Source organism: Heptranchias perlo, chromosome 22 (assembly GCF_035084215.1).
Source record: "Heptranchias perlo isolate sHepPer1 chromosome 22, sHepPer1.hap1, whole genome shotgun sequence".
Lineage (NCBI taxonomy): Eukaryota > Metazoa > Chordata > Chondrichthyes > Hexanchiformes > Hexanchidae > Heptranchias > Heptranchias perlo.
Window position 1 is genome coordinate 14,635,995 of NC_090346.1, and position 23,929 is coordinate 14,659,923.

Sequence of the window (23,929 nt, forward strand, 5' to 3'; positions counted from 1 at the left end):
CTTTCCCTTGGGCAGAGATAGTTTGGAGCTGTTAAGCTCTTCCGTGTTTTTGGAGTGTAACAGTGTGGGATTGCTCCCTTTGAGTTTCCCTGCTATTAGATGGGGGTTTGGGTGGGTGGGATTTTGAGATTGTTTTGGTAATGGAGCTGTCCAGTCTCCCTGTTTTGTGGGAATGTAGAGGTTATTGAGTTTGTTCACTGCCCTGTGTTGAACTGGATGTGAATGGTTTCGGTCGGTTCTCATCGCTCTTCCTGTTTTGGGGTAGAGGTGAATTGTTCGGGAGTGTAGTACTCGCACTTTTCTCTTCCAATGTTGCATGGGAAAGGTGGCTCTGGATGACGTGTGCGTGGAAATGCGCAGGCGTTGCAGATTGCGGAGCTAGGTTCTGTTTGTGAGTTTCGGCTCCGACATCCACCGTACTTAGAGCGCAAGACACCGAGCCGCGGCTGAGAGTGTCGGAGCCATTGAGACTGCAACCCAGGCAAGGAGCAGGGAGACGTGTGAGTGAGAGAGAGAGAACGAGGCCAAGATCTGAGCCAGGCAGGAGCTCGTTATCCCCGGGTCAGCTCCAGCGCTGTATGGCCGGGAATCAAGCGTTGAATCCTCTTTGGCTCCAGGATTGTGCTTCGGCTTTTTTGGGGGAATGCAACTAGTACAATTCGTGGTTCGGGATCAGGATTCCGGTGTTTAGAAGGAAATTATTGAGCGGCTGAAGGGGGAAGAGGGAACCCCGGCCCCCCAGCAGCCTCCCAAGGTCTGACCCAATATCCATGGGAGTTCTCAAACTCGGGGCTTGCCTTGTTACTGTTCCTCGGGACGATGTCTGCCAAAGAAAATGCAGCTTGTAGGAAATTCCAGGCGAATATCTTCAATCAGAGCAAGTGTCAGAACTGCTTCAAACCCCGGGAATCGCACCTAACCTCCGACCAAGATTTGAACCAGGTGAGCAAAAAATAAATAAATCTGAACTCTTCCCCGGTGTATTTGTAAACGCATTGGCCGCGTTTGCTATCATTTAGTTTCAATTTATGTTTTACTGATTTGAGTTTAAACCATGTTTTAAAAATTAAACGCAGATACATTTGTTGTCTGTCCGAAAACGCACAGAACCAATATATGGAGACAAGGTCTGTGTTTATTACATGTCAGGAGCTGTATTCGGACGCGCTTGTTTCTGTAGCATTACTCACCCATATCCTAATTTTCTTTTTGTGAGCCTGGACACTCTGTCTCGCCTTATTTGATGTAAGAGATAATTTGAAATTTATGTAAATAAGTATTATTCACAAAACCAGCGGCGTCCACCGTTTTTACGCTTTGCTAGGCTGCAGAGTGGATTGTGCACAGGCCATTCAGTTTATTTGAATGTATTCACATCCCTCATTTCCCTCGCAAGCACTCGGGCAATTAACCCGTGAGATTTCGCAATGGCTCAGCACGTTCACCCTAAAGATGTGTGCAATCTGGAGAGAGGACTCTTCGGTGTTCTAACTGTGATCGTATTACAGGGTGGAGTTGGTGGGCAGTTATATAATCCTACCTTTCCCCCAGTTATTACCCAACTGAGGCGGGAGGGGAGGGACTGCCCCTGTGCGTGACCAACCGGCCATTTAAGTTTCTTGCTCTCATCCTGCAGGATCATAGAGGCGGCTTTGGGACTGTGTCGGATACAAATCTCGAGTTTTCTTCTCCCCTCTTCATTGAAATGTAAACGGATTGCCCCCTGGGACCCTATAATTTGATGTCATCAGCCTCTGTAATGCTGTGTTTATATAAATCGTTTTATTTATTGTGGGAATTGCTTCGTGTAATCCCAGACCTCAAAGTGCGATGGGTAATTTGTATAATTAGATCTCGGTCCTGTACTTATTTTGACTGATTTATATCATTGAAGTAGTACAAGGTCAGGGCCGCATTTAGCTGCTGTGCAGTGAGGTAAATGGATTCTGCCTAGGGATTTATCCATAGGAGGTCTCCATGTTTCTAGCAATAGATTTTAAATCCTGTACTTCACGCCAGCAGGTGAAGGCACTTTATGCCAAGACTCTGAAAACTAGCTAGATAGTAAAGTTTTTAAAAAAAAAACAGGAAATCTTGGAAATGCACAGCAGGTCGGTCAGTATCTGAAAAGAGAGGCAGGTTAAGATTCCTGGTCAGATATGATGAAGCCTGTCTACGAGACGTCTTAATCAATTTCCGGCGTCTTCTGTTTTTATTTCAGTTTTTCATCATTTGTAGCTTTTAAAACATTTTTTTGAGCTGAATTATTGTTTTGCTTTGAACGTTTGAGTAAATTAAAGGCTGCAAGAGTAGAGGGCGGGCTGTTCGGTGGGCTGTGCTATATCCCAATAATCCATTGCATTTAAAATTCCAGTGATATCTCAGTAATCTATTTCTTTTGAAATTCCATTGATATCCCAGTAATTCACTGCACTTCAAATTCTAGTAAATTATCAGTGATTATGTCTCAAATTCAATCTTTGGTTAAGGATGTTACCACGCATTGGCTCAATTGAAATGTCCTGTCAGTCAATGCCAGGTCTAGCCTGGGAAAAAACACGCAATGGCAATAGTTCATAATTTTTATAACACTGTATAATATTAAAAATCTTACATCTACACACATTTCCTATGTCAACTTTCCCCATTATAAATTCTTGACCACATTTATAATGTTAACTGTAGTTACACCCTCCTTCCAGCAATGTCACTGCAGCACCTCAGTTTTTCATCTCCCAGCTCCTCAACCTGTACTGAGAAACTCCTATGCTTTAACCAACTCTGCTTATCTGCTTCCTAAATTGTCATCAGTTTTGAAAAAGTATTTCTTTTTAAAAGTAAGAACATATTATATGACTTCAAAATGGGGCTTGAATTATGCCTGCTTGCCCCGGTGCCTCAATGTCTAACTTCACCTGAAGACACCCCTTATGCAGGTTTATTTGATAGTGTTATGAATAGTTTAACTGAGTCACTATCATGAGGCATTTCAGCCATTCAAGTCCCTCAATGACATTGTAATTTTGTAATTGCCTTCACCTACTCTTTTTTCTTTTTTCTCCCTTCCAATCCCGAAAGTGCTAATTCATGCTGAGATATAGATCCACAGGTATCAGTACCTTGCCCAAGTGGTTGCTGTTCATCGGTGGGCCTAGATGCTGGGCGGAACTTTGAAGCCCAGCACCACTGGTGGGGTTTGCATGCAGCAGGCAATTGATCAGAAAATTATGGGTGTTTTGCCTGTAATTTTCCATCCATTGATATTAATGGGAGAAAAATTGCAAGCATTGCACCAGTAATTTTCCAATAAAATTGCCTGCTGTCTGCCAGGCCCTGCTGGGGTACTAGATCTTGGAACGTTCTGCCCAGTGAATATCGACAGGTTTTTTGATCATGGTGGGGGCCACCACAGCCAGTTCTTATAGGGCAGTGTTTTCCAAGAGGCCATGCCTTGAATGCAGCAGGCAGCATATCAGAAAATAGAGTTCATTGCTCGTGATTTTCCTTCCATTGAAATTAATGGAAGAAATATCAGTGGCAGTGCATTTTCTGATAAGCCATCTGCTGCATTTGAGGCTCACTGCTGGCGTTTGATCGCCTAAAATTTGACCCATCTTATCCTCATCCGATATCTACATGTATGCTTTCCAGCAGGGGTCACTGGTTGGGGACACTGAAAATAATTGCAGTATCCTTACTGCTGCCCCATCTGCTGCCCCATCTGAGATCAACTGCTTCATCACTGATCAGATCTGAGATTTGAATAATACCATTTTTAAAAAAAATTTAAATTAATTTAGTGCTCATCAAGGTGCGGGATATTAGCGCTGGGTTCCCATTTTGGGCATCTAATGTTGGCATTAAACACTCACAGGTTAAATGCAGGGTAAATCTCCACCTGCTCTGTCCCAACACCATGCCTCAGCCTTTTCAAAATCAGAAGAAATCTCTGTTTGTACATCATACTAGGCATCCTGCAGCTTCAATGTGCAAAATTGCTAACTAATGTTGAATTATCATCCCATTAGTGACGTAAGCTCATAGCCGTTAGGAACTGGGTTGAGACTGCCCAGACGCTTCACATAGACCTTACAGCAAACAGACAGAGCAGACTTTTATTCCATTCAACCTTTATTCTCTTCCATCCTAGTCGTTCCCCATGGTATGGCCCCCGTCTTAGCTCCCTCAAGTCCAAGGGGTGCATATCTGACATACAATGGTTCAGCCATCCGTCACCAGACCTTGCTGGACCACATCAAGCGCATTGAGCCTCACTGTCCTCTGCCGAAATTGCCCATTGCTCCAGGATTATCTTGGAATGCAAAGATAACCCCAGGCTCAGCTTCCACATGTACGCAAATGACACCCAGCTGTACTTGTTCACCACTTCTCTTGACCTCTCCAAAGCCTATGTGTTGTCAGACTGCTTGTCCAACATCCAGTCTTTGATGAGCCTCAAATTCCTGTAGTTAAACATTGGAGGACTGAAGCCATCGCTTTTGGTCCCACCACAAACCCTGCACCCTTGCCACTAATTTCATTCCCCTTCCTGGCATTGTCTCAGGCTGAACCAGACTCTTTGCAGCTTCGGTTCTTATTTGACCCTTCATGGCCTTGCCCCTCCCTGTCTCTGTAACCTCCTCCAGCTCTACAATCACCACCAGTTGCAGCTGTGCTTCAATTACCTAGATTCCACATCCTAGAATTACCTCCCTAAACCTCTTTGGCTTCCTACCTCTCTCTTCCCATTTAAGACACTTTTTAAAACTCATCTCTGACCTTTGGTCACCCCATCTAATATCTTTTTCTTGGACGTGGGACAATGTACTGAATGATAAGGAGCAGGGGGTGAGGCTGTGTGCTGAATGATGACATAGAGCAGGAAGATGTAGCAGAGTGCTGAATTACAACATATGCAGGTGATGGAGTAATGTGCTGAATTATAATATAGAGTAGGCGAGGGACATGTTAAATTATAATATGGTAGAGCAGTTTTGCATGGTAATATGGAGGAAGGGATGCAACTGTGCTGAATGATATGAACGGGGTGGGGAGTGTGCTGAATGATGATATGGAGTGGAGGTGCAGCAGTTTATTCAGTGATATGAAGCATAGGGTGGGGCAATGTGCTGAATGATTGATATGGAGCAGGGTGGGGGTTGGGCAATGTGCTGAATGATATGGAGCAGGGGGTTGGGCAATGTACTGAATGATTGATATGGAGTAGGGTGGGGGTTGGGCAGTGTGCTGAATGATGGCATGGAGCAGGGGTGGCAAAATATGATGAATTTTTAGGATGTGGGTACATGAGCACAATTCCCCACACTAAGTTTTCTGGTTCAGCTGCATTGCAACGTACAGCACAAGCAGCAGTTGGGTGCTTTCTCACAGGAGTGGAAAGAGTTGCCTTGAGCTGTTCTTGAATTGGTAGAAACATAGGATAGTATAAGATTAGAAAAGACTCGTACAAAAAATGAATACTTCTCAATTGCCATTTCCTCAAATAAGTATCCTATTCTTCCTTAAATTTTTCCACACTATCTGCCTCCATTAACTCCAGGCAGTCCATTCCACATGATCACCACCCTCTGTGTACAGAAGCTAATTTCAATATTAATCAAACATATTATTGGGGGTCAATTTATCTATTCCCTTAAGAATCTTCAATACTTGATTAATATGTTCCCTAGGGCTTGATGGCCGGCGCGGACACGATGGGCCGAAGGGCCTCTATCCATGCTGTATAACTCAAAAAAAAAAATAAACCACCTTCTCCAGAGTGAACAATCCCAGGATTTTCAACCTATTCTCATAGCTCAGATGCCGTAAGCCAGTATCGGTTAGGTTGCCCTTTTCTTCCCTGCTTCCAATGCTTGGATATCCTTGCTATGAGTATGGTGACCAGAATTGTACATTGTATTCCAGGTGTGGCTGTGCTAATGTCTTGTGTAGACTTGACGGGCCAGAAATCATGCAGAGCAGCGAGGCAACGCTCACCGCAGCTCCTGTGAATTAAATTAACGAAAATGCTTACTGCGGGGCCTGACGCGAATTGCTTGAATTTGAACGTTAAAAAAAAATGTGTGCTATCAATCCAGGCTCTGAGCAGCGTGAGTTGTTGCACGGCTGGAAAAGTGTGAGGAGAAGACACGCCCACAAAATCTATCAGGAAGAGAAGTCATGCCCACAGATTCAGGCTGCATTGCTCAAGCAGGCAAGCAGATTTCATTCATTTAAAGTTAGTATTCTGTACGTCATTGTAAATTTAAAAAATTTTTTTTTATAAAAAGCCAAAGAAATAATCGAATTAAATTAGAGACAGAAGGGAAAAGTAAAAAAAAATTAATTTAAAAAAAATTTAATGACCAAAAACTATTAAAACTAGTAATATGAGACTCCACATTTTTAAAAGTTAATTTTTGGTGTTTGACAATCATTAAAACTTACTGCGCTACTAAAACTTAGTTTAGATCTGTTATATTTAGCGTACCTGTTTGGTGGCGTAATTAGTTACTTTCCAGCTGGGCAGATGAGCAAGTTGATGCTTTTTCAATGATTTCTCTGATTTCAGCGTGCGATGGCCCTTTAACTCAAAGCTGTCATGTCGCCGGCGAACCACTAGGAGCAGGTTCTGGATTTCCGCGTTTCACTGTGCACGTGTAAACTCGGGAACTTGCTCCTTCAATTCACCACTAAAAACGGAGATTGCTGTTGAGCTCATCCTTTATTTCGGGAATGATTTCTGGCCCAACATCACTAAAAGTGACAGTGAAGCTGTTGGATTGTCGCAAAAACCCAACTTGTTCACTAATGTCTTTTAGGGAAAGAAATCAACCGTCCTTACTTGGTCTGGCCTATATGAGACTTCAGTCCCATACCAACCTGGTTGTCTCTTAACTGCCCTTTGAAGTGGCCTAGTAAGTCACTCAGTTGTATCAAAACCGCAATAATCACTGACTGCAGCAGTTTAAGAAGAAGGCCCACCACCTTCTCAGGAAAACTAGGGATGGGTGATAAATGCCGGCCTTTCCAGCGACGCCCACATGCTGAGAATGAATTTTTTAAAAATCATGGGTTTGAGTAGAAGATTGATAGTCAGAAGTGTGCAGTGGTACAGTATGTGGTTAATATGCTAAGAAGAGCATTTGGAAAAAAATATGTATCTTGAGTTCCCACTCTTGTTCAGGTCTTCTACAGAGTTGCCAAATAGAGGGCACCTGCTTTCCTTAAAGGAGAGGTTGAACCATCTCACTCTTGGCCATTTCTTAGTAACCAGTGCAAAGGTATTCCTAACAGAAGCCTAGAAATGGATCAACCTGATTGGCACGTGGCAAGGCGAGAGGAAGGAAGAAGTGTGTGTCCAAAATTCCCTAGATTCTAAAACGGTCCCAGTGGATTGGAAGGTAGCAAATGTAACACTGCTATTCAAGAAAGGAAGGAGTGAGAAAACAGGGAACTACAGGCCAGTTAGTCTGACATCAGTCGTCGGGAAAATACTGGAATCCATTATTAAGGAAGTGGTAACAGGGCACTTAGAACATCATAATATGATTAGGCAGAGTCAACTTGGTTTTATGAAAGGGAAATCGTGTTTGACAAATTTATTAGAGTGTTTTGAGGATGTAACTAGCAGGGTAGATAAAGGAGAACCAGTGGATGTAGTACATTTAGATTTTCAAAAGGCATTCGATAAGGTGCCACATAAAAGGTTGTTACACAAGATAAGAGCTCATGGGGCTGGGGTAACATGTTAGCATGGATAGAGGATTGGTTAATGGACAGAAAACAGAGAGTAGGGATAAACGGGTCATTCTCAGGTTGGCAGGCTGTAACTAGTGGGGTGCCTCAAGGATCGGTGCTTGGGCCTCAGCTATTTCCAATCTATATTAATGACTTAGATGAAGGGACCGAGTTTAATGTATCCAAGTTTGCTGATGATACAAAGCTAGGTGGGAAAGTAAGCTGTGAGGAGGACACAAAGAGTCTGCAAAAAATGTTGACAAGTTAAGTGAGAGGGCAAGAAGGTGGCAGATGGAGTATAATGTGGGGAAATGTGAGGTTATTCACTTTTTAGTAAGAAGAAAAACAGAATATTTTTTAAATGGTGAGAAACTATTAAATATTGGTGTTCAGAGAGACTTGGATATCCTCGTACAAGAAACACAAAAAGTGAGCATGCAGGTACAGCAAGCAGTTAGGAAAGCAAATGGTACGTTGGCCTTTAATGCAAGGGGATTGGAGTATAAGATTTAGGAAGTCTCACTATAATTGTACAGAGCTTTGGTGAGACCTCACCTGGAATACAGAGTACAGTTTTGGTCTCCTTATCTAAGGAAGGATATACTTGCCTTAGAGGCGGTGCATCGAAGGTTCACTAGATTAATTCCTGGGATAAGAGGGTTGTCCAATGAGGAGAGATTGAGTAAAATGGGCCTATATTCTCTGGAGTTTAAAAGACTGAGAGGTGATCTCATTGCAACATGTAAGATTCTGAGAGGGCTTTACAGGGTAGATGCTGAGAGGTTGTTTCCCCTGGCTGGAAAGTCTAGAACTGAAGGGCATAGTCGCAGGATAAGGGGTCGGCCATTTCAGACTGAAATGAGGAGGAATTTCATTACTCTGAGTGTTGTGAATCTTTGGAATTCTCTACCCCAGAGGGCTGTGGATACTGAGTCGTTGAGTAAATTCAAGGCTGAGATAGATAGATAGATAGATTTTTGGACTCTAGGGGAATCGAGGGATATTGAGATTGGGCAGGAAAGTGGAGTTGAGGTTGAATATCAGCCATGATCTGATTAAATGGTGGAGCAGGCTTGAGGGGCTGTATGACCTACTCCTGCTCCTATTTCTTATGTTCTTATGAAAGAGAAAACTTACAAAGCTAGAGATAGTGAATTTGTACTGATACATATTGAACTGCCTCTGCAAATACTCAGCACTCCCACTGAGGCTGGAATTGGTCAGTGTGAATGTTGTCATGTCACGTAAACATTACCAAGACTTTACTGATTGTTTTCTGTGGTAACATGAAGAGGGTAGTTGCAACATACCCCTTATGATCTACATGATGGTCACCATATTTGGTTTGTTAGAAAGTGAAAGTTTTCAATTACAAAAGGTCATGCAATGTAGTTCAATCAGTGAGAGGTTCTTGATAATGCTGATCAGCATGTAGTATTTACTCTCACCTCGTTATTCTTATTAAACTAACCAGTGTTTGGTTAAGAGTTTTACTCTAAAGTTATACTCTAGCATCTGCTGTATTTTCTTTTGTGTAGCTGTCAAAAAATAACCCTATGCTTGGAAAATGTATGAAACCATCATTTTGCTCTCCTTGTCTGCTGAATTTAGGTCCCTCCCACATGCTGATTTTACATAGTCCTATTTTCCTGCTTTCTCCCCATGCCCTTTTCGGTTCAATATTTAGTATAATTCTCAATGCTGCAATCAATCATGGCATCATTTGTCACTGGTGGTAAAGCATTCCACATTCCGATAACTCTTTTATGAAAACGTTTTTTCTAATTTCTGCATTTATGTATCCAGTGTTATCTTGAGATTGTGATCTTGTGATTTACCTATCAATGGAAATAATCTATGTTTACTTTGTCTATTCTTTTTATCACATTGAATACCTCTATCAAATTTTCTTCCAATCTTCTCAATTCAAGAGAATAAATTCTAGTCACTGTAACCTTTCCTTGTATCTCATCCCTGCTATCATCCTGATAAATTTGCAATGGACTTTTCCCTAGGTTATGTATCCTTCCTGTAATGAAGTGCCTGAAACTGCACATTGTGATCCAGAAGGGACCTAACTATTATTTTATATGGTGTAATCTTTACTTCTTTGTTATTCTGTTCAATCCCTCTTGATACCAAGCTCAAAATCCTATTTGCCTTCTTAATGGCTTTTTTTTCACTTGTCCACCTGCTTTTAAGGATTGGTACATCTGCACGCATTAAAACCCTTCGTTCTTCTACTGCGTTGAGAAATTTGCCATTTAAGGCACGTTTCCATTCTTTACTCTTGTTCCCAAAATATATTACATCACTTTTTATATATTAAATGCATCTACTACTTATCTACCCATTCTCTTGTTTGTCCTCCTGTAGTTTATTTCCTGCATTCTTCCTGCCAGTTTGCTGCCTCTCCCATTTTAGTATCATTGGCAAACTTTTGATATTCACCCCTATATGTCAAAGTCCAGATTGTTCTATATTCTAATAAATTGCACGAGGTGTTGCCCACAGTTGGTTGACTGTTATAAGTTTTTTTTACATACAAGATGGTGATGGAGTTAGGAGAGACTTCGGACCTGGTGGCCAAAGTAAGCAACTACATCTTGAAAGTTGAGTTTGTAAAATTGAATGGGAAATGTTCGCAACAATTTATAGTAGTAAATATTGACAGAAAAACATGACCAAAAATTATGACCACAGGAAGTAAGGTTTGTGGATAGCAAGTGCATGCCATATGCAAGATTTATTTATAAATTCTAACACCACAAGCCACTACCTGCTAGACTGAGAATCATTCAATTATGATAACTCTTTGCTCTCTCTCATTCAATGATCTTTGAGTCCATATGACCAGTTTTGCTTTTGTGGCAAGGGCTTAATTTTCTCAACCAATTTCTAACGTGCTTTTATCAAATGCTTTCTGGAAGTCCATATAAACTACATCTACTGCATTCTCTTCTTCCCCGACTTTCTACCTCTCCCCAACTACTTTCTGTTATTCTCTCAAAAAATTCTATCAGGTTAGTCAAACATGACCTACCCTTCACAAATCCATCTCCGATTGGGCTATGCCCTTTACGTATTCATTTATTTGATCTCTAATTGTAGACTCTAATAATTTTCCTATTACTGACTTAAAGCTAATCAGTTGATAGTTGCCTGGGTTATCCATTTCCACCTTTTATTGGTGATGTGAAACCTGACACTTGAATAGTGAGCTTCCTGTCTCGCTCACTGTGTGAAAAGGGAATATGTGCAGGTTGGTGCGCAATGTGACAACATAGAATTGGTAACATGCCTACAAAATCCACTTGCCAATTTAGATTATTCAACATCAGTCCCAATAACAAATTAATATTGAACTAATATTTCACTGCCTTGTTGAAGAGCATAGAGTTGATTTGAACTTTAGTGATCACTGCACTGCAAGAGGGTTGGTGATTGAGTGCAGTGAGGGAAGTTGATAAGTATAGAATACAAACCTCAGCAAAAGACTGGATAGAGTTGGATGAATGTACAATCTTTAACACCCCCCTTTCCAAAATAAAATCTTAAGACCAATCTTGGCATCCTATGTTGTTCCTTAACACCACCCCCATTCCAATTGAATGCAGAATTCATCCAAAAGAGCCTATTTGAGTCATGAAACAGATCAGAACTGCAGGTAAGTGAAAGAGCTATACCCCTTGACCCAGCCACACCTGAGTGTGGACAAGACTGTAGAGCAGAGAAACAACTCTCATGTCAGGATACATACTTGCCATGTGAGCACATAATCTATGCTGACATTTAAGTGCAGTACTGAGGGAGTGCTGCCCTGTTGGAGGTGCTGTCTTTCTGATATGTTAAACCCAAGACCTGGTCCTCTCAGAGAAAAGATGTAAAAGATCCTGTGGCACTATTTGAAGAAGAGCAGGGGAGTTCTTCTGTGTCCTGGCCAATAGTTATCCCTCAACAACATCATTAAAACAGATTATCTGATCATTAATCTCATTGTTGTTTGTGGGACCTTGCTGTGTGCAAATTGGCTGCCACATTTCCCTACATTGGAGCGACTACACTCGAAAAATATTTCATTGGCCGTAAAGAGCTTTGGGATGTCCTGAGATTGTGTAAGGCACTATATAAATGCAAGTTTGTTCTTTTTCTCCAGTATCATTTCCTACACATAAAACTAATCGTGGAATTGCTATCTGCCAGTTATGAATTTCATACTGTCACCGAGATATGTATCCCAATGGTACCAGCACTTGGGGTGCATTAAGTGCTGGAACCGAGCCTCTCCTACTAGCCAGTAAAGGTATTGGCCACACAAAGCTTGTCCTTTAATTTAGCCCTTTGTCCACATAACCAGAAACATAAGACATCCACAGAGATTCCCCAAGACCATAACGCTGATTATATGCACAACCAAACTGCTCTCAAACTTATAGGATTCAAATAGCTCTGCATTTGCTGGAGTTCCTGTTATTATCTTCCTCTTCCAGACGTGTTTGGTGCAGCCTCAGGCTACTTTCCAGCTCATTCATCCGCAGCTCCACTTTGTTCTTGTGCTCTGTTACAAATTTTGGGCCTGAACTATATGTTCTCCCTCTGTGTCATCAATCTTTTCCATATGTGAATCCTGTGTCCCTTAGGATTGGAATTTATCTTTACCGACCAGTATCTAGTCTTATGATAGTGTGACTTGGAGTCATAACAATGAAAACACTTGTTATATGAACTAGATACTGTAATCACTCACATGCCTCCACATGCACGACTTCAATCTTCTGAAAGGCAGACTGATGAATACTCTAGTTTAACGAGGCCGATTATAAAGCAACAGACAGATAATTTACAAACAATAAATGAATGAACAAATTAACATTTACCTTACTTCATCTTATTTTTGTAACACTCCACGTAGCATAGAAAATAACAAAATGCACCACACTAGTCCCGTTAATGATCTAAATGCATTCTTGTGACTAGAAGACGCTCTGCAACTGTTTGGCCCAGAATTTAGGGAGAGAGCCTACTCTTTTCAGGCCTGGCTTCCTTGCCAGATCACACGGACTCCTTGATTGTGCTTCTTTGTTCCTTTATTCCTTAACTGGACAGGAAGCTAAGGGCTTAATCTCTGACTCTCGCCCGGCTCTCTGTGCCCAGAGATTGGCCAGCTGAGTCCACCAATTAAACCAGCTACTGCCACCTGATGAACGTTTCTTGGCAACTAACTCATGCTAAGCACAAATGAATAGGACCATTGCAAAATTCTGTGCATGAATGTTTACAGGGATGTTCTTAATTAGCCTCCATTGTTTCAAGCAATGCTTGAACAGATGCTGCGTCTGAATTCTAATCTGTATTCCCGGCACGTGGGTGTTCTGTTGATTTCATAGAATCATAGAATCTCACAGCACAGAAGGAGGCCATTCAGCCCGTCATGCCTGTGGCGGCTCTTTGAAGGAGCTGTCCAATTTAGTCCCCAGCTTTTCCCCTGTAACCCTGCAAATTAGTCCTCTTCGAGTACGTGTCCAATTGTATTTTGAAAGTTCCTATGGAATGTGCTTCCACCTCCCTTTCAGGTCGTGTGTTCCAAATTTTAACAACCCTCTGTGGAAAAAAATTCTCCTCGTTTCCCCTATAGTTCTTTTGCCAATTATTTTAAATCTATGACCTCTGGTTACTGACCCACTTGCCTGAGGAAACAGTTTCTCTCTATTTACTCTATTGAAACCCCTCATAATTTTGAATACCTCTATTGGGTCTCCCATTAACCTTCTCTGCTCTAAGGACAACAATCCCAGCTTCTTCAATCTCTCCACATAACTGAAGTCCCTCATCTCTGATATCATCCTGGAAAATCACCTCTGAACCCTCTCCAAGGCCTTGACATCCTTCCTAAAGTGTGGTGCCCAGAATTGTACACAATACTCCAGCTGAGGTCTAACCAGTAAAGGTTTAGCATGACTTCCTTGTTTTTGTATTCAGTGCCCCTATTTACAAAGCCAAGTATCCCATACATTTTCTGAACTGCCTTATCAACTTGCCCTGCCACCTTCAAAGATTTGTGAATATGCACCCCCCTCAAAATAGTACTGTTTAGATTATACTGCCTCTCCATGTTGTTCCTCCCAAAGTGCATCACTTCACACGTATCTGCATTAAATTGCATCTGCCCATTTCACCAGTTTGTCTATACCCTCCTGAAGTCTGCAACTATCCTCCTCACTATTTATTATGTTGCCAAGTTTTGTATCATCCGCAAACTTGGAAATTATACTCCCTATACCCATGTCCAGGTCATTTATACATGACAAGAAAAGCAAAGGCCCCAATACTGATCCCTGGGGGAACTCCACTGCATACTTCTCTCCAGTCAGAAAAACATCTGTTCACCTGAGGCGGTGATTTACTCCCTTAAATGTAACTTAATAGTGATATTTTAAAAATTACACCCAAATCTTTCCGTGACCAAGTCGTCAAAAATCCTGAAATGTGTCATGCTTGTTGATCTTTTTCTTCACCTAGATTTGTAATTTTTATAAAAATCACAAAGATGCTTATTCCAGAATGCAACTGATGGCCTGTTTGTTGAGTATTTTCATACTTTTCAGTGTGTGACAAACAAATTGAGCATTTTTGTGTCTCAGTTTATTTATTTAGTTTCTGATTTTACAGGTCCTGGCACATGAAGGGTTAAAAACCCAAGTTCATCCACAAACAGTGGCAGTTCATTCAAAGCGTAATAGCTCAGAACCTAAATGGGTTGTCTGCATGGGCTTGGATGGAACTTGCAAATGCAGTTAGTAATTCTGTGATGGATGGCCTAGTCCAAATGACAGTTTGATTGTTCCAGTATCCTCTTTATCTTTTCACAGATTTGTTTGGCTGTTGATCTAATGCAGTTGCGAAAGCTGCAATTTCTGACGTGCCTTCACAGGATCTTGAACAGGTTGTTCAAGGTTTCTGGCACCAATGAATGAATTGAGTCATCCTGGGGCAGTGATTCTTGATTGACAGCTGTGTCTTAGGTGAAGATGTGAGTCAGGCAGGGCCAGTAACTTGTTTGCAGTCTCTTTGACGGACAAGTCCATGACCGGGAGCTTCTGAGTGTGGACTTATCTGGGATCATTTGCACCCAGCTCAGTAGTCACAAGGCCAGCAAAGAGACTGTGCTAGATTTGGCTCAGTGGTAGTGTTTTGCCATGTAAGAAGTGAGCAACTGTTCACAAAGATCAATGTTGTGGTAAAAGATAGCCCAGGAGAAGTATATTTATTGTTGTAACATTTTGAGGAGAGTAGCCAAGTTTGTAAACTACTGTAAATATACTGCTTGTAATGAATGCAGTTCATTTACCTGCTTTAATGGTAAATAAATTGTCTGTTGGTTTATAATCTGAGCTTCCATCTGATAGTATGTCTATTCATCTACCTACTGAAGACAAGGAAGTACACGATGGTAGGTGATAAATAACAACAGGAAGCTAGAATATAATGTAGATGTTTTCTGTTCAACTTTTTAACCTAGATATTGAGCACTTAAAGACACATTCCAGTTCCTAGAGGATGCAAGGTCTGCTTAAAGACAGTGGTCGGTGATACTGAACCTGAGTAGAATATCTTCTGTAAAACACAGAAAACTAACAGTCTGCTCTGTATCCACAAGCAGACACTCTCCCCTGTGTTTGGTGATTCGATCTGTTAATGAAAGAAAGACATGCATTTATTTGGCGCCTTTCAGGACCTCCCAAAGTACTTATCAGCCAATGAAGTACTTTTGAAATGTAGTCACTGTTGTAATATAGACTGGAATAACAATAATAATATAAGGGGCACAATGGGGGAGGAATTTTAAAAATACGACCAGGAAAACTTTCTTAACCAGTACGTTTCTGGCCCAATGAGGAAGGAGGCATTGTTGGACTTCGTTCTAGAGAATGAGGTGGGCCAAGTGGAGCAAGTGTCAGTGGGGGAGCATTTAGGGAGCAGCGATCATAGTATCATAAGGTTTAGAATAGCTATGGAAAAGGTCACTGACCACTCCAAAGTAAAAAATACTCAATTGGAGGAGGGTCAATTTCAATTGGATGAGAACAGATCTGGCTCGGGTAAATTGGAATCAAAGATTGGCAGGCAAAACTGTCATTGATCAGTGGGTACAGTCTAGGCACGTTCCCAAGAGGCAGAAAGGTAGGGCAACTAAAGCCAGAGTTTCCTGGATGATAAAAGTGAGTAAGATGAAATGGAAGAAAGGGACATATGACAGATGTCAGGTTGATAACAGAAGTGAGAACCAGGCAGAATATAGAAAGTTCAGAAGGGACGTGAAAAAGGAAATGAGGGGCAAAGAGAAAGTATAGACTGGCGGCAACATAAAAGGGAATCCAAAAGTCTTCTACAGGCATGTAAACACTAAATGGGTAGTAAGAGGAGGGGTGGGTCCGATTAGTCACCATAAAAGAGATCTACTCGTGGAGGCAGAGGGGATGGCTGAGGTACTAAATGAGTACTTTGCATCTATCTTTACCAGGGAAGAAGATGTTGCCAGAGTCTCAGTAAAGGAATATATGGTTGAGATACTGAATGGGCTAAAAATTGATAAAGAAGAGCTATTTGAAAGCTGTACTTAAAGTAGATAAGTCATCCGGTCCGGATGGGATTCATCCTAGGTTGCTGAGGGAAGTAAGGGTGGAAATTGCGGAGGGACTGGCCATAATCTTCCAAACATCCGTAATTACGGAGGTGGTGCCAGAGGACTGGAGAATTTCAAATGTTACACCCTATTTTGAACAAGGGTGTAAGGATAAACCAGCAACTATTGGCCAGTCAGTTTAACCTCAGTGGTGGGGAAACTTTTAGAAACAATAATCCGGGACTGAATTAACAGTCACTTGGACAAGGGTGGATTGATTAGGGAAAGCCAGCATGGATTTGTTAAAGGCAAATCGTGTTTAACTAACCTGATAGAGTTTTTTGATGAGGTAACAGAGAGGGTAGATGAGGGCAATGCAGTTGATGTGGTGTACATGGACATTCAAAAGGCGTTTGATAAAGTGCCGCATGGTAGGCTTATCAAGATTGCAGCCCATGGAATAAAGGGTGCAGTAGCAACATGGATACAGAATTGGCTAAGTGACAGGAAACAGAGAGTAGTGGTGAACAACTGTTTTTCGGATTGGAGGAAGGTATATAGTGGTGTTTCCCAGGGGTCGCTGCTGGGATCACTGCTTGATATATATTAATGACTTGGACTTGGGTGTACAGGGCACAATTTCCAAATTTGCAGATGACACAAAACTTGGAAGGGTAGTAAACAGTGAGGAGGATAGTGATAGACTTCAAGAAGCTATAGACAGACTGGTGGCATGGGCGGACACGTGGCGATGAAATTTAACACAGAAAAATGCAAAGTGATACATTTCGGTAGGAAGAACGAGGAGAGGCAATATAAACTAGAGGGCATAACTCTAAAAGGGGTACAGGAACAGAGATCTGGGGGTATTTGTGCACAAATTGTTGAAGATGGCAGGGTAGGTTGAGAAAGTGGTTAAAAAAGCATATGGTATCCTGGGCTTTATAAAAAGAGGCATATAGTACAAAAGTATGGAAGTCATGATGAACCTTTATAAAACACTGGTTCGGCCAAAACTGGAGTACTGTGGCCAGTTTTGTGCACCACACTTCAGGAAAGATGTGAAGGCCTTAGAAAGGATGCAGAAGAGATTTACTAGAATGATTCCAGGGATGAGGGTCTTTAGTTACGTGGATAGACTGGAGAAGCTGGGGTTGTTCTCCTTGGAACAGAGACAGTTGCGAGGAGATTTGATAAAGGTATTCAAAATCATGAAGGGTTGAGGCAGAGTAGATTGAGAGAAACTGTTCCCATTGGTGGAAGGGTCAAGAACCAGAGGACATAGATTTAAGGTAATTGGCAAAAGAACCAAAGGTGATATGAGGAAAAACATTTTTACACAGCGAGTGGTTAAGATCTGGAATGCACTGCCCGAGGGGGTGGTGGAGGCGGATTCAATCATGGCCTTCAAAAGGGAACTGGAAAGTACGTGAAAGGAAAAAATTTGCAGGGCTACGGGGAAAGGACGGGGGAGTGGGACTAGCTGGATTGCTCTTGCATGGAGCCGGTGCGGACTCGATGGGCTGAATTGCCTCCTTCCGTGCTGTAATCTTTACGATTCTATGTAATGTAGGAAATGCGGCAGCCAATTTGTGCACAGCAAGCTCCCACAAAGAGCAATGGGATAGTGACCAGATAATCTGTTTATAGTGATGTTAGTTGAGGGATAAATATTGGCCAGGATCCCGAGGAGAGTCCCCAACTCTTCTTCGAAATCGTGCCATGGGATCTTTTACGTCCACCTGAGAGAGCAGATGGGGCCTTGGTTTAACGTCTCATCCAAAGGACGGTACCTCAGACAGTGCAGCACTCCTTCACTGTACTGGAGTGTCAGCCTAGATTTTGTGCTCAAACCTCTGGAGTGGATGTTTCATTTTCACATTATTGTCCTTCGTAAGAAAGGAAACAATCTTCCTCGAGAGTATCTCCTGTTTGCACAAGTCAGTGAGTCATGTGGGCATCAGTTATTCTGAAGCTAGCACAACAAAAATGAATGAAATCTGATTAAGGAAGTGGGGAGCAAAGGGAGTTCACTGCTGTTGTTTCTCTGGCAGTGGCTCTACATGACCAGCCATATCTATTTCTCATGTCGGTAACGTCACTAAAGTTGTATTGTGCAGTACCAATGATCTCTCATCCAGGATTATCGAGGTTACATACAAGAAATTTGTATCAAAGTCCTGATATTTGCATTAAAAAAAATGTCGTGTATCAAATACATAATTTGTAAAACATTGTGTGAATACTAAGACTTTTATTGCACTCCAGCCTAATGGCCATTGAAATGCTATTTCATTACAGGAGTTGTATATCACATTAAAATGTTTTCATATACTCATGTCTTATATAGTTTAAATTGGCAGCGGGTTATCTTAAGTGAACAGATGTGAGTGATCCTATTATGTTTGAATGTACCACACATTACAGATGGAGTGGTCACATACAGCTTTTGTTTGCTCTGTTCACCCATATTGCAAAATGGTGGCTCAGGTAAGGCAGCGGGACACCTGTGCTACAAGTTATTTATATTTGGTAGATTGTTGGTGGTAGAAATGGAATATTAGTGACTGTATCAACAGTAATTCCAAATGAAGGCATGCAGCTTTATAAGTCCCCATTTTCAGTTGCTTTTATTTTAGTGTACATTTCCTTTATCTGAGTGTGTGAAACTCACTTTTTTAGATGAACCACTTCACCTGCTGCTGCTGCGATACGCTTGATTATCTAAGTTTCTCTGGAAATGACTGGTTCAAATGAATAAATGTTTGGAAAATCAGGAATCAGAGGTATTTGGGTAACGTGTTGGGTGGTAGAGCAACAGGGTGCAACTAGAACTGGAGGCAACCATAACAAAGATAGTTATGTCATTGATCCTGGAGGATTGTTGAAAATACAGGAAAATCTAGACTTTGTGTGATTGCTGCCAGGGGGTAAGCCCATAACTTTTCCATGGCTTAATGAATGTTCTACAGCCCTAGCTCAAGAGTGGTGGTTAACTCTGTGCTTGAATTGCACACGAGGGATGGAGTTCCAGATGCTGTGAGAGAGTTCACGAGCAGCAAAAATGGGCGTGAAGCTTTGCAACTGACACTCCAAGCCGCTTTTGGACCAATGTGGAATGTTCAGGTATAGTTGCAGCAACTGTCATGGAGGATTGCCTTAAGAGCTGCAAACTCTTGTCATAGAGGTGGACCCAAAGATCATTTGGAAAATTCTGCTATTCAGATCTGCAGCTCAGCTAACTGGAACGCACAGCGTTGCATCCTGCATTGGACTGGCTGGGAGTGTGTGCTGTGTTGGGCTTGCTGGATTCCATTTCTATTGCATTCACTTTAAACATCAGGCTAACAGGTTCTACTAATAGTATATTTACCCACCGACCTATGTGGTCCAGTGTCGAGCCACTCGGACCTTGAAGATCCCAAGTTTAAGCTCCAATCTATGGGCAATAGTGAGGGTACTACAATTGGCCTCAGCAATTCTGAGTTAGGGATGGGAAAAATCCACCACTATCATTGGTATCTGCTGAAGAGAAAGTGTGTGTGTGAGAGAGAGTGTGTGTGTATGTGAGTGGGGCGGAAAGTGGTGACATTAGGCAAGGACAGGTGTTCAGGGGTTATGGTGCCCCACAAGGTGGAATAGTCCACTGCTCGCTATCTCGCATGAAGAATGTCCACTTGAGTGAGGTACCAGAGGGATCGTATCCCAGCAAGGATCAGCGCCTTCAAGAGAAGAGAGCAGAAAGCAGGAGAGAAAAACATTCTAAATATTATACTTATCTCAGTTATGACTCTTATAGTTAATCTTTAAATTGTTGAGTTTGCCCTTGTTCTTATGTTTCAGGCAAAACCTATTTATGGGGGCTGGTTGCTGCTGGCTCCTGAAGGAACTGATTTTGAAAATCCAGTGCAACGATCGAGGGTAAGTTGAAGAGTTCTTTCTTTTTTAGTACTTTTTGGCCAGTTAATTAACAGCTGTTCATAAGAATCAAACTTTCTATAGTGCCACTGTTGCGTTTCAGATACATGATCAATGTTGCTGGAACAGTAACTACTATTAATAGAGATAATTATAGGCACATTTACAGATGGAATCTGCCGCACAGGGCTCCTCTTATCTGTTACTGCGGGGCCCACCTCATATGGCATGTGATATTATATGGGTGAGACCCACTACCTCACAGGGCATGTGGAAACTGTATGGGTGAGGACTGCCCGCTATGGAACTTGGAATATGTCTCTCAAGGCAGGTGGGATCTGTATGAGTCTATAGGGCAAACAGTATGAGTTATTTTAGTTAAATTTTTGCTTCCATCTTTCCTCCTCTCACCTTTGTGTGGTCTCCTTCAGCTACGAAGGTATGATAGTCAGCACCACAGGATTGGCTGATAGGTGCCTCATTTTAGCGATCGATAATAAAATAGCTTTTCCTTCTCAACCTTGGTTTTAAACACTTAAGCTCCATGAGTAGTGTGGTGTGTCGGCACTTTTCTGTTCTCCACGAGGACGCCCAGAATTGCTGGCAGACCGAGTGGAATGGTGGAGTCACCCTGGGATTCAAAACTACAATTATCTGGCACAAAGCCAGAGTTCATACCAATGTATTTCTGAGCTCATAAGCTATCCTCTTAAATAGAAAATGAGAATAGCCAGAGCTAGGCAATATGTTAGGCTGTAGGATATGGGCAGGCTGCCTACTTACAAACCAAAATCATTAAGGTGGGGCATGGGACCTTCTTGCATTATGTCTGCTGCTGTCATGAGAAGGGACTGAGGGTTACAGAGTTATTAATATTAATTTTGATTGACATGGGGGTTAGGAGGAAGAGATCTGGCTTTTATACCTTTTAAGTCTTACAAGGAAATTTGTATGTGTGACACTTGAAGTGGGATGGATATATCTCTAAACTTTATGTATGCTGCCAGATCATCTGTGGCATTGTTAATGGTGAGTCAGGATACCATAGAACTGAAGACAGGAGAGAATTTGGGGTTTGCTAACAGTGCGAGGGGATTTTTTTTTTTGAGTACTGGGGAGGGGGGAGACCCTTGAGTTTGATAGCATTGGAGGAGGGTTGTGGAGTTTGGCAGCGCTGATAAGGGAGGAAATCTTGGCGTTTGGCAAAACTGGGGAGAGGGAGGTTTTGTTATTTGATGTTGTTGAATAGCTGGCATACCTGCATAATTACATTTTTATGTAAATAATTATTTTGGAACTTTAAGCATAAAGTGTTGTAAATTATTACCTGTGCCTCTGAGCTTGAATCTCTGAATTTTTTTAAAAAAATGGATGATAGTTTTGAACTTTAACTGAAAAAAGTTTCTTAAATTTGTCTTTCAGACTGTTTCAAATCATTTGGAAAAACAAATCAAATATGGTTCCAGCCTAAACAAAAACATTACTGAGAAAAATAAGTGCATTTTTCTTATATAAGAGACACGTTTTTGATTTTTCATCTTTCTCCATCCTCCCAACAAATGATTTGAAAATGAGCTGGAAGATTATTAAAACAGCCATGTGTTTATTTACTGTTAGTATCTGAAAACACTACTTTATTTTCCAGCAGAAAATTAAAAAATACTTGACTGTCTCTCAGTACACCTTATTCAGACATCTTTCCAAAGTGCTGCCAGATATCAGAATCCTTCCTCCTCCTCCCCTCCACAACCAATGTTTCTAAAGTCCACATTACACCCTCCCCCTAGTTCTGCCAAACACCTGGTTGCTCCTCCACAGCGCATGCCAAACCACAGGACACCCCCCTCCGCCCCCACCATTACCCCAGTGATCCCAAACCACAGGACGTGCTCCCCAGTGCTGCCAAACACCCGGGACTCCCACTGTGGCGCTGTCAAACTTCGGGGCCACTCTCATAGTGTTGCCAAATCTCAGTGTCACATCTCCCATGCTGCTATACCTCAGGATTACTCAGTGCTGTCAAATCCCAAGACTCTCCCTCAGTTCTACCAAACCTGGGACACTTGAACCCAGAGACTTCTTAGTTCTCCCGAGGTATTGCTCATAGGGGTCTGGGATCTAGAGTGCAGTTTTTGATGTTTAACACTGCTCTACTGCATCGGAAACACAACAGTAATTTACCCATCTCTATAATAAAGCAAATTTACTGAAATAGTACATCATGACTGTCTCAAGGTAAAAATATTATATACCATACTAATACTGAAAGGTACGGCTACATTTAAAACAGTTACTACTTCATGAAATTACTTATGCAAGTAACTTTGTTTTTCACTCCTGGCAACCTCTTATTCTCAGTTTTTTGCTCTGACTCCTGTGTCGGATTTGCAAAATTTGTTTATTGTTCCTGCCGCAAAGCCATCTTTTCGTTACTTGCTGTTTACGTGATTGTAAGAGATATTTTTCTTGGCCATCATATTTTATGATAGATTTGTATTTCTGAGCTAAAGCGCTGTAATGCTGCCTGGGGAGGTTTTCGCCAATATCCAGCATCTGAAAGGTGGCCCTTATGATCTGGACCTGGCTGTCTTGACTTCAATCACAGTGTCAAAGTGTAAACAATTTTACAACACCAAGTTATAGTCCAGCAATTTTATTTTAAATTCACAAGCTTTCGGAGGCTTCCCCCTTCCTCAGGTGAACGATGTGAGTTCTCACATCGTTCACCTGAGGAAGGGGGAAGCCTCCGAAAGCTTGTGAATTTAAAATAAAATTGCTGGACTATAACTTGGTGTTGTAAAATTGTTTACAATTGTCAACCCCAGTCCATCACCGGCATCTCCACACAGTGTCAAAGTGAGCATCAAAGAACCTAATCAACATCCCGTCTAGCCCCAGCACAAACATTGACATTCTTTAGCTACGTAAAACGACTTCATCACAAATTTTTATTTAATGGCTGAAACAGTATAAAACAAAATCTGTCTTTTGCAGAAATGGCAGAGAAGATTTTTCCTCCTGTACGAGCATGGCTTACTGCGGTATGCATTGGATGATTCGGTAAGTTCACTTGTTTATCTAGTCTAGACTAAGATGATTGATATGTAGATGCTATGAATCTTTGTGTGCCAGGTGAGTTTTGTCAGTGTATAATTGCAGTTTCCTTCTTTGTTTCCTAATCTTCACTTTTTTTCCTGATCCCATTTTTTTTACACACAGTTGTCATGCCCATTTCTTGATTTTTGCTCCAGTTTACCCTTCCTGTATTTAGTGAATTTCTCTGTTGATTCACACAATTAAACTTCAATGTGCTTTAATTTGAAGTGGCATGAAAGACAGATGGTGCCATTTGTGCCGCAGCAACCAAAAATATAGCAAGCACTTAAGGGAATTTAAGCAGTGGGGCTGAAATAAATTAAAAGGAAGATAAAGTCTTTGAGAGAATCAACAGCTTTTGTTTTGCAGGGGACGGTGGTTGGGTGGGGGGGGGGGGGGGGGTGCGCGGTGGAGGTTGGAAAGGTGAAAACTATAGAAAGAAAGATGCTGAAAATAAGAGACTTTGCAGTGTTTGGGTGATTTGGAGTTGATGAGTACAAAGTTAAAAGAAAGGGCAGAAACCCAGTAGCAAATGCTAAGTTTGGTGCAGAA

General features: G+C 41.7%; 1 protein-coding gene across 6 annotated transcripts in view; it reads left to right on the forward strand.

Annotated features, from left to right (window-relative positions):
* Nucleotides 1–260: 260 nt before the first annotated feature.
* LOC137340498 (myosin phosphatase Rho-interacting protein-like) overlaps nt 261–23,929 on the forward strand; it is a 131,280-nt gene continuing 107,611 nt past the window's right edge. The window contains exons 1-3 of one of the 6 annotated variants that reach the window (XM_068002973.1): nt 261–942; nt 20,207–20,284; nt 23,276–23,341. In XM_068002973.1, the coding sequence (XP_067859074.1) occupies nt 820–942; nt 20,207–20,284; nt 23,276–23,341 (267 nt within the window). In that variant the 5' untranslated portion in view covers nt 261–819. The remainder of the gene's footprint in view (nt 943–20,206; nt 20,285–23,275; nt 23,342–23,929) is intronic. The other 5 variants (XM_068002975.1, XM_068002979.1, XM_068002980.1 and 2 more) reach the window with 5 other exon arrangements.